This window comes from Brachyhypopomus gauderio, chromosome 19, assembly GCF_052324685.1.
Source record: "Brachyhypopomus gauderio isolate BG-103 chromosome 19, BGAUD_0.2, whole genome shotgun sequence".
Taxonomy (NCBI): Eukaryota; Metazoa; Chordata; class Actinopteri; order Gymnotiformes; family Hypopomidae; genus Brachyhypopomus; species Brachyhypopomus gauderio.
The window spans coordinates 7,853,840-7,865,186 of NC_135229.1; the positions used below are offsets into that span (position 1 = coordinate 7,853,840).

The 11,347-nt window shown below is 42.3% G+C and overlaps 1 protein-coding gene across 2 annotated transcripts in view; it reads right to left on the minus strand.

The window, feature by feature from the left end:
* Nucleotides 1–6,851, minus strand: part of ngef (neuronal guanine nucleotide exchange factor) — a 28,555-nt gene extending 21,704 nt beyond the window's left edge. The window contains exons 1-2 of one of the 2 annotated variants that reach the window (XM_076981377.1): nucleotides 6,500–6,851; nucleotides 5,866–6,127 (exon numbers count right to left, since the gene is read on the minus strand). In XM_076981377.1, coding sequence (XP_076837492.1) covers nucleotides 5,866–6,067 — 202 coding nt within the window. In that variant the 5' untranslated portion in view covers nucleotides 6,068–6,127; nucleotides 6,500–6,851. Of the gene's footprint in view, nucleotides 1–5,865; nucleotides 6,128–6,327; nucleotides 6,448–6,499 lie in introns of those variants that run through there. The other variant, XM_076981378.1, reaches the window with a different exon arrangement.
* Nucleotides 6,852–11,347: the final 4,496 nt, after the last annotated feature.

Consider the following 11,347-nt stretch of genomic DNA (forward strand, 5'->3'; position numbering starts at 1 on the left):
GTAGAGATGGTAGCAGGCTGAGAAGATTACACCAGACTTTTTCATTCCCTGTGACAGATTAGAGCTCTTCCTGTGGGACACCCAGGCTCTCCCAGGCCAGCTGTGAGACATAATCTGGGTTCTGGGTCTGCCTCTGGGCCTCCTTCCAGAAGGACATGCCTGGAACAGCCATAGTGGGTGGCATCCTCATGAGAGGCCCAAAACAACTCAGTTGACTCCTCTCTGTGTTTAGAAGCAGTGTTTCTACTCCGAGTGTTTCTTCTCAGACTGCAGAATCTTATAAGAGAGAGTCTCCAGCATCTGTGGGGAGGAGCCTCATTTTCATCGCTTGTATTCGCCATCATATTCTTTCACTTGTTATCAGAGGTGGGTGCTACAGTCATCCATTTGTCTGTCTGAAGCGTACTTTTCCAAGGCTCATTCACAAAACCCTAAGACACTTAATCTCCTTCACAAAAGGCACATTTTCCTCCAAATGTCACATTTGTAAATGAAATTAATCAGGCGGTGTGGATGATGTGCTGATCTAACAGCTACAAGTGTTTCCTTTCTGTCTGTCCAAGCGCTGAAGAACATCTCACCATGATCTCACACACAGCTCCTGCACAGATGGCCTGACAGTCTCCTCTAGAACACTCCAGGTCAAAACACAATTCATGTTTCCCACAATAAAATCCTGTGTGTCTTAATGCACAAAACCCACCCCAATGATGACACTACCACTGCTAATCTGGACTGCTAGCATGGGTTTTGTTACTATGGAATGTAAAGGATGCTTTTGGAGGAGACATAACATAGCCCATGATCAAAATGTTTTGACTCCCCAGTGCCAATGCACACTGATTAGAACTTGTTTGTTACATGAAGTGTGTCTTTTTGCTCTGCAGGGATTAAAGCATTTACACTCATCTGTGATTTAAAAACTGGTTATTTGGGAATATCAGTCAATATTTACACAATTAAATCACTTTAAATATAATTATGCCAATAACAAATAATCTGTTGTGAAATCTGAAATTAATGTGTGAACTTGATTTAACGTTGGAATTGATTGTGAATTATCAATGGTTCCAAAATAAATAAGATGTATGTAATAAAATAAAAAAATTAAAAAATGTCTGCTCTTAGGTATTGTTGCTGGGGCATTTTTGGTGGTTTGGGGCTCCGTCCTTATCCCTCTCTGATCCCTCTCTCTTATGATCGTAGTGAAATAACTATGATCTTAGAGGTTGTTTTGCAAATTGCATCCCAGTCATCCCTTAGTAGGGTTCACCATGGCTTTGCCAGTTACCTACCATCATGTACTGTACATTATATGGCCAAAATGATCTACGAGTTATTCAGTTTACTGCAGAGATCACTTCTAATGTTTGATTCAGCCACTCTGATTCAAACAAAAAGTACAGAAAAAGTACAGATAAAAGAAGCACACAGCCATATGATTGACACACACAGACTCTGGACACAGACTCGGGACAGGCATTGAGATACTCTACCATAAAGAGATAAAAAAAGAATATCTGTCCCGTTCGACTGTTAAGTTTGGTTATTGTGAACTGAAGCACCTAGGACATCCATGGAACAAGTGCACAGCCCGTGCAAACACACAGTAGTGAAGTGCACAGCATGCCCAGAACCATCATAGCATCATTCACTACAGAGTCCCAAACTGTCTCACTGACCAGCAGCTGTGCACGAGAGCCACTGTGTGCAGTGCCAAGCGTCAGCTGGTGTTCTGTAAGGCAGGCTGCTACTGGACGCTGGAGTAGTGAAAACATGTTGTCCAGAATGATGAATCACACTTCATTATCCAGCAGTTTGGAGGACAAATCTGGGATTGGCACATGCCGGAATAATGCTACCGACTAGATAGTGGATAGTGTCAATAGTTTAGTGCAGGAGAGTCATTGGTCTAGGGCATTTTTTTACAGTTTGTGGTAGGCCCCTTAGTTCAGTACAGAGTATTGTTAAAGCCACAGAGAGCAAGGACATTTTAAATATTTTGTATACATTTTCCTGTTCTCGTATGCATCAATTGAGCTCTGTTATGGCATGGTTTGAGGCAGTTATGAGGCAGGCCTTCTCATTCAACATCAGAACCTGCAAATGCTTCTGCAAATGTCCACTCTCCCTTTTATGGCCACAAAGTGGGTTGATAACTCTATGGGTCTGTCCCAACTACCCATGTCTCTATGGGTCTGTCCCAATTCCCCATGCCTAGGTGTAGTTTTGTGGGGGTGGGGGTACATGTCCACAGCCAATAATTCCTGCTCATACCAGAGATGTTCAGAAGTCACAAAATACAAGTTCAAGTCAAATCACGAGTCTTTAGACTAGAGTCCAAGTCAAGTCCAGGATAAGCTTAGGGACGGGAGATGGAAAAGAACTATGTTATATATTAGCTGTATTGATGGCTAAGTGGGTAGCGTAAACTAAACAAATCTACCTAGAAAGTTTGATGTGGTCATTCTAGTGTCTTTTATTTGGCTCCCACATTCTTTACATGTTGTCGTCCTTCAGTTATGTTAAAACTCCTTATAGCTAAAGACTCCCATATATGATACTCCAACTGAAGCCATTTGTTTGCATTTGACATTTCTCTACAATTATCCACTCATGATAAGCAGATGTTCTGATACGTCATGAGAAAAGCGGCCAAATCACCATAACAAAAGTAAGGAATAATGGCACCATAAAGACACAGAACCTTTATTTGTTCTATAATTTTCACACACAGTGCCTGGATAATGGATTGCCTCTTATTGTTCACAGGTCTGCAGTCTTTTTCTAGGGAACTTAAATGTGACTATGATTTGAGTTGTTCACTCGAATGCTCATCTCTGGCTCATGTCACTCAAATACTGTGTTGGATTGGGTAGTGTGATATGTGTGTGTGTGTGTGTGTGCAGGGCCGGAGTGGGCAACTTTTTCAGCCCGGGAGTTTCATGCCCAAATCCGGCCCAGACTTATTTTTCCCTCCCAATCGGCCCAAACTAGAAATTGACATGTGCCGGCCCATCGGGAATCCTCCCGAACCTCCCGATTAGCCACTCCGGCTCTGTGTGTGTGTGTGTGTGTGTGTGTGTGTGTGTGTGTGTGTGTATCATGGTACACACCCCCCGACCCACACACATCTCTGCCTTCTCCACATCTAAATTCCTGCAAACGCTCTGGCACTGGGCCAAGCTTCCGTTGGTCCCCCAGGCCATGCTAACCTCTGCGGGGGAGGACTGTATAGTGTTATGGAGTCCAGGCACTCGACCACCCACTGAATCTGTGCCACTGGTCTGTCCCCACCTCTGAGAGCCTAATGGAGCGATGTGCACCACCCTCAGCACCATCCACGGGCGTGTGATCCTAGTTCACGCTGACTGTTTTTGTGCTGTGAGTGTTTTTCTTATTGAAATGTTCTTCACTGTACTTTATTGCTCACCCACAATCACGAGAGAAAGACTGGAAAATGCATATTTCATTTATTGAAACATGACTTTTGATGTTTTAGTACAATACATCAATTCTTCATATATATATATATATATATATATATATATATATATATATATATATATATATATATATATATATAGTTTTGGGGTTTTTTTTTTGCTGTTTTCTGGAGATCGTTTCTAAAGATATAGCTTCTAGCTTTGTAGGCAGTGTACTTTAACCTATCTGCCCATCCTGTTTTTATAGCCTCAAAACATCAATGTCTCAATGTCTCAGTGTGTCAATGTCTCAAAGTCTTAATAATAAAACAGGCTGTACTTCCTTATACAGAGCATTTATGGAGGCACCGGTGCTTTGAAGAATTAGTCTGCTGAACTTTATCCTCATTGCTTTCACCACTAAGTACAACACACTGCTGACAGTACATGACAATCAAAGCTGGAGTTAACTATATCATGTACATTCTTTTGTATAGAAGCTTATTAGATATTTTCAACGAATTCACAACTTAGTGATTTTGTCAGCTTTACATGTTCAACCATTTGGGTTAAATTGTCAGTGATTCTGTATCAATGATAATTCAACGTCAATATTTATAGCACATTTGATTCATAATTCAAGAGTGTGTACTTTTCCCAGAGCTGGCCTCCTTAAATAAATAAATATACAAAAATACAAACAAACAAACAAACAGTAAAAATATACTCCACATTATGCACATAGTTTCGACGAAGCATGAATTTTCCCCAGCAGGGAATGTATGTGCAATTATATAAAAAATTTGAGTGGACCAGACCAGTAAGTAGCAGCATAATCTCCTCAAAGTATCCAAATAACATTAAGTGTCAAGTAAAAAGAAAAAAAAAACCAAACTTTGATACACTGATGTCAATGTTTCACTGCCTTCACAAACACTGTGTCAACACAGAAATCCTGTATGAAAGCGTGAAGCCAAAATCACATGCTACGTGATGCGTATATATAGCTAAAAGTACCACAAATACACACACACACACACACACAAACACCCGTTCACGGACCTCCAGCATTCTAAACACTTAAACTAGTTCATCTGGTTCCAGCGGGTTTCATTTCTTTGTGAACGGGGGGAATGACATGGCAGGTGTCTGCATCGGATTGTCCTCCCCACAAAAGCGATTCGCCAACCAACATCCAACACACTGGTGTTCTTATTATAGACAGTATAATCTGTGCTTTTAAAATCTTAAGACTGGTCTTCAAGATAAAGAACAGGCCAAACCAGTTTTGAAATGGAACTGATTTACAATTGGGCTTCTGCGCATATTTAAGTTTAAAGGTCAACCTAAGACCCATGCAGCAGAAGGATATATTTTGAATAGAGAATTTCCATAATAAGATTCCAATGATAATATAATCTTTAGGTTTCCAAAGAATAATTAGATTAACAAAACATCTCAGGGAGAAAAACGTGCACACCTGATTACTCTATATGACTACCCATATGTTCATTCTAATGACTCTAATGACAAATGAAATATCTCACACCAGGGCCGGAGTGGGACACTTTTTCAGCCCGGGAGTTTCATGCCCAAATCCGGCCCAAAATTATTTTCCCCTCCCAATCGGCCCAAACTAGAGATTGACATGAGCCGGCCCATCGGGAATCCTCCCGAATCTCCTGATTAGCCACTCCGGCTCTGTCTCACACAAACATGACTTGTTGCTGCTGTTGTATATTTATAGGGAAATGGTTCCACACAGAGAAGTGCCATTATGTATAGGACTGCTTTTGTAAAAAAAAAAAAACACAGTTCTGGTAACCTTTCTCCACTACAGTAGTGAGCTGTGAACATTTGAATATGTTTTTATTGTTCTAGTTCCAAGATTCAAGTAGTGAAAACTAATTTAAAATATTTTGAATAACATAATTAGAAATGATTGCATGGACCTTCTTTAGCGGTTCCCACAGAGAGATTACACATCTAAATATATACGTATCTGCCTATCTAGTGTGCTACTTTTTTGCAAGTGATTATGTGTAGTGTATAATCTCTCGCTATCTCTCTATCTTTCTCTCAATCTCTCTTTATCTTTCCCTCTGTCTTTTCATCATTGACTAACATAATTACATCTTAAATATCTACACATTTACTTATCTAGCTTGCTACTTTACAAAAGGAATTGTTTGTACCATCTCTCTCTCTCTCTCTCTCTCTCTCTTTCTCTCTCTCTCTCTCTATCTAGCTATCTACCTTTTCATCGGGGAAGCAGTGTGATAGAATCAGACACACTAAGAACAATCCTGGCCTCAAAAAGGAGAAAATAGAATTCATTTTTATCTCTCCGATCAAAAACTGAAAAGGTTTTCAATGGATCATCAAACATCTGGAAGCACTAAGAACAAACCAAAAGGAAACAGGTGAAATTGTTGCTCACTTTCTTGCTGGTCAGACAGTGATGACTTCTTTTTCCTCATTGACCGATAAAAGCGGGAGTTCCGTCGGATGGGGGCTTTAGTGGGAAGGTCATCATCGTCGTCTTCATCGTGACAGGTCTGTGGGGGGGCAGGCATTGGCTTTGGGGGCTCCACTGGAGCCTTTTGCCCCCACTTCCCGCGGAATAGGGCAATCATTGCCATTGCCCTCCGAACTCAAGGATATCAGTGGTTGTAGGGTCCAAGCATCAGTGGAAAATCCATCTGCCACAAACAGCCCGTAATCCCAACACAGTTAAACTCCAGAAGACTGCACATTCCACAACACACCTTCACAGAAAAGCCATTGACACACTGTTCTAAGCAGACTTAATAAAAGTGATGTCTTGCGTTCTACTATTTTCTCAGCTCAGTTGTTTTTTTCTTCTCTTTTCTGCTTAGGGGACATGTGTGGTGTTACTTGCCCTGTACGACAGCGACATGTCCACAGTCCTGGTTGTCTCTGTCACTCTTAGACACCTCCTCTCCTCTCCCTCTCTCCCTCCCTCTGCCTTGCCCTGTTCTATGAAAACAATTCCTACGGGCTGCGCAGCCCTGTGTTTGTGTGCGGTGGACGTAACTGGTAAAGTCACTCACCTGACACAGCAGGTCTGTTGCCTGCGCGGCTCGGGTTGGGACGGGAGCGCTGAAGCGTCACCACTGTTCCTGTTACACCACTCCGGTCAGATTCTTTGGAGCTGCTCTCCCGACACACGCTCTCTCAGACACACACACTCCCAGACACACACACCAGGTCCCTTCAGGCATTCCAAGTGGGGTTTGTTGCTGGAAGTGGTGTTTTGAGGTCGGCTGTTCGCAGTGCGCTATTGCTGGGTCATGTGTGCCAGTGTGATCAGCCACCTGGTCATCTGACAGCTTAGGGTTTAAAGGTCACTCTCTTTTGTTCTTGTAGTGTGTGTGTAGACCTTAAGACCGAATTTCAACACACACACAAATTAATACAGCACTGTTTCACTCTTTTTCTCTCTGTCTCTCCCACTTTCTCTCCATTACACACCCACCCACTCTGCAAATGTCTTCCAAAGACTACAAAAACCTCTCTGTGTCGTATATGCGGTAAATAACATAGATCAATTAACAGCCAAGTTCTTTGCATATTACAGTGATATGCGGAATACATGATATCTTACCAGTCTGAGGTTACAGTGTTACTGTAGGTGCAATATTTCATGGGTGTGACAGGAATGCTTATGGCATCATGACCACCCTTAAAGAGAACAGTAACACATTATTTTCACCTGAAGTTAAGATCTCACCATACAACCTCATCTGACACACTCACAGTGGATAGAATGGTATTTTTTCACTAACATTTCCAGTATAAGTAAATAAACATAGCAGTACTAGTTAAGATAATAAAAAATGCTTAAAAATATAAAAATAGCCATTCTGTGAATGTTCTTTTTGAAATATTTTTAAAAGTTTTTTTTTACTTTACATCTTATGTAGTTTTTTAGAGCTGGTTTTAGTTTTGTTGCACAGGATGCACAAAAGAATATATGATATATGTGTATTTATCTTATTTCCTCTATGATGCTTTGCTTTCACCTACAGGAAACATTTAAAAAGCATTTTGTTTTATATTTTGTAGCTGTTTTGGTCTCTGTTGGTTGCATAGCAACCAGCTATAGCTGAATTGTTGCATAGCAACCGATTATATTTGATACTTATATCACAGTACATATTTTACAATACTATGGTCAGTATATAAAGTTGAAACTGAAGTACTGTATCCCTGTTTCGACATATTGTCATGGTAGCAACAGTAATTGGCAAAGCACCTTTACTTGTCTAATACTGAACCATAGCTTTCGTATTTCTGCATTTTCGTATACTGTATTTAATACTTCATAAAGGTAGGAGTAATGGTAGTACTGCCCCCGACTTCTCTCTCATGCGATATGTCCTTGCGTTGCTGGCCGTACTCTGTCGTGACCTCCACCGGCCGGTCTGGCACTGTAGCGAGTGAGTAAGCAGTCGGCCATGTTGTAGTGGCGCGAGGCCGGTGGAGGTGGATGGATGAGTTGATGTTGAGCTGACGTAAGCTGTGTTTGCCACATTGGCACTGAAAGAGCAGTACAGCAGCAGCGGCCACAACAACAACAAAACCCCAAACCAAATAAATAAACAAATAAACAACACCGAAACAATTCCCACCGCATTGCTGGCACTGATTATGCACCGTATCCAGAATCTGGAAATCACAATGTATGATTTTTTAAATAATTTTTTTGTGTGTTACTGCTGCAAATAAGTATTTGAACACCTGCCAATCAGCCAAAATTATGGCTCTCAAAGACCTGTTCCACTCCACTTATTATTCTAAATTAGAAACACCTGTTTGAGGTCGTTAGCAGCCTAAAGACTCCTGTCCACCCCACACAATCAGTAAGACTCTAACTGCTAACATGGCTAAGACCAAAGAGCTGTCCATAGACACCAGAGACAAAATTGTAGACCTCCACAAGGCTGGAAAGATCAACAGTTGGAGCAATTATTAGAAAATGGAAGATTGTATGTCAGTTACGACCTCCATTCGTGTGTCTCCTCAGCCACTGGACGTCTGCTGCCGGTTATGAGAGCGACTAAAGAAGGAGAACCAGAAGAAACTTTCAGAGAACCAAACGAGTCTTTTAGAGAACCAAATGAGTCTTTCAGAGAACCAAACGAGTCTCAGAGAATCAAATGAGTCTTTCAGAGAACCAAACGAGTCTTTTAGAGAACCAAACGAGTCTTTCAGAGAACCAAACGAGTCTTTCCGAGAACCACACGAGTCTTTTAGAGGACACTGCATCTTGCTGCTTGTCACCATAATTTTTCCCATAACACTTTGCTGGGCTCCTAACGAGGATGGAAACACAAATTTAAATAGGCTGTAGGAGAGGAGGGAGGAGTTAACGCTGTGTGAGCCAGCATCTTTTCAGTCCCATCCAGCTGCCCTCTCCCACGCCCAGTCAGAAGATACGAGACTACACCCACTGAATACCGCATTACAACTGAGGGAACGTGCATAGGAATACACTTCACACTTCAGTGATATCATATTGTCATGTTGTTGGATCAAAATATGTTAATTTTAATTTCGTTTTGCATGTACAATGCGATAACGGCATAATCACACATTTTTGGTCGTGATTCTGTTTTCCAGCATATATATCAGAACCACAGCTGTTTTTATCCAGGGCTCAGACCATAACTAGACATGTTAAATAAACAGTTGGCGCCTCATCCTTTGAGGTGGACGATGTGTCGTCCCTGGTGATACTCTGCTTCACCTGTAATGAAGCGGTCTGAAATGTCTCCTTGCTTCTGTAGTCCTTACTCTGAAATAAGAAATAAGAACCAGGGGGAACTGAGGAGTGAACAGTTGGAGCTTAAAGTCTGCTTGTGCTAAGCTAAAGAGTTCTACACAAGGAAGGTGGAGCAGAGACTGCAAGAAAATAACACCAGGGAGGTTTGAGGTGAAGACAGTCAGGGGCTACAAACAGATAAGCCATTGACCCCTCACCCCCCGCTACAACTCTTGACTCGCACCTCAATCAGGGTGTTCAGCTCCTTTACATCTACCATCACTGCAGAACAGGTCAAAAGAGAACGGAGGAAGATTCACACCAAGAAGTCCGCGGGTCTGGATGACGTTTGTCCGAAACTAAACGCCTGTGCTGACGAGCTGGGAGAACCTCCTCAGTACATTTTAAATCTAAGTCTGTGTCTGGGAAGTGTTCCTACACTCTGGAAAACATCATGTATCATTCCAGTGCCTACAAATAAGTGCCCAATTGTGCTGGATGATTTCAGGCCAATAGCGCTGACTTCACCATCACCAAGCGACTGCTGCTCCGACTCCTCTATAGGTACAGGTGGGAGTGGGAGACGCCACCTCACACCTCCTCCACAGGACCCACTCTCATCAGGATAAAGGAGGCAGTGCTGCCAGAATCATGTTTTTTTTTACTTCTCCAGTGCTTTTAGCACCATACAGCCCCATTTGCTAAGAGACAAACTGTCACGTCCAGCCCCTCCCTCCTCCCTGGTCCCGCCTAGCTCCCCGCTCCCATTCGTTCCTCCGTCTGTCTGTCACGCCCTCATCGTTAGTGCCCACACACCTGAGTCTCGTTTCACCGTCTTGTCTCTGTGTATAAAGAACCCCGAGTGTTTCATTCCCTTGTCGGTCATTCCTTGTGCGTGAGTTCGTCGTCACCCATCTCTCTTCCCTTCATCCTATTCTAGTTCACGTCCGGTTTTGCTTCCTCCCCTCTATTGTTGGTTTATGTTCCCTGTCTTTTACACTTGTGCATTGGTTGGTTACGTTCCCCGTTATTAGTAATATTCTGTGGTTCGCTCTTTCGTTGTTTGTTTAGTGTTTCATTCATGCTACGGTGTTTCTGTGTTCTAGTTGCCCCTGTGTTCTTCGCTTCTCTTATGTACTCGGATTGTTGGTTTGTTAGTTGGTAGGTTCTCATGTGTTCATGTTCCTGGCTGTTTAACTTACCCGTTTTGGTTGTGTCCTCTCCCTAGTGTTTAGAGTAGCCCCTAGTCTCGTGTGTAAGCGCTGTATTCTGTTCTGTCATGGTCTTTTGTAATGTTGTTCTCTTTAAGTGTTTCCCCTAAAAAGAGGATTGTCTGGTTGTTGATTGTTTTATTTCTGTTATCTTTATTAAAATTATCTTTATTTGCGTCACACCTGTCCCCCACAAACGTTACACAAACTGACCAATCTGTGGTGGCCAGTGTCCTATTTTATGCTGTTGTGTGCTGGGGAGGCAGAACTACAAAGAAAGATGAAACACGTCAAAATAATCTGATAAAGTGAGCTGAGTCAATCTTCGGCACTTACAGTAGACGATAAAAGGAGCCTAAACAAACTACAGAGCTGCTCCACTAGTGCTTCGTCCCCCAAGGCATCAGGCTCTACAACACCACAAAGAAGGACCAGAGTGTGTACATCTATGTGTAACTATAGACCTGTCAATCACAGCATTCAGCCAATCACCTCTTATTGAATTCACACACACACACACACACACACACACACACACACACACACACACACACACACACTCACACACACACCCAAATACTTTTTTCGGTTCTGTTTCGTGAAGCCTTCATTCTCATTCTGCAAATAACCGTTTGTGCTCAGCACTCCCGCTGACACGGTGAAACGGAGACGTATGGGCTGCCAGACGTGACTTCCCCACTGACGACGTGACTGTCGACAGCAGCAGCTGGACAAATTCTGAAGAAGACAGAAGCATCTGGAATGGTAACTTGAAGCGTTACAGCAACTATGGAAGTTTGGCATCTTTAGCATGTTTGTTCTCAAAATAGCGAACACTGAGCATTTAACTCAGGAATTTACTTTATGTGTTTATATTTATCTCAAAACTGCTTCCTGGTGCCAGTGATATGGAGCATATAACA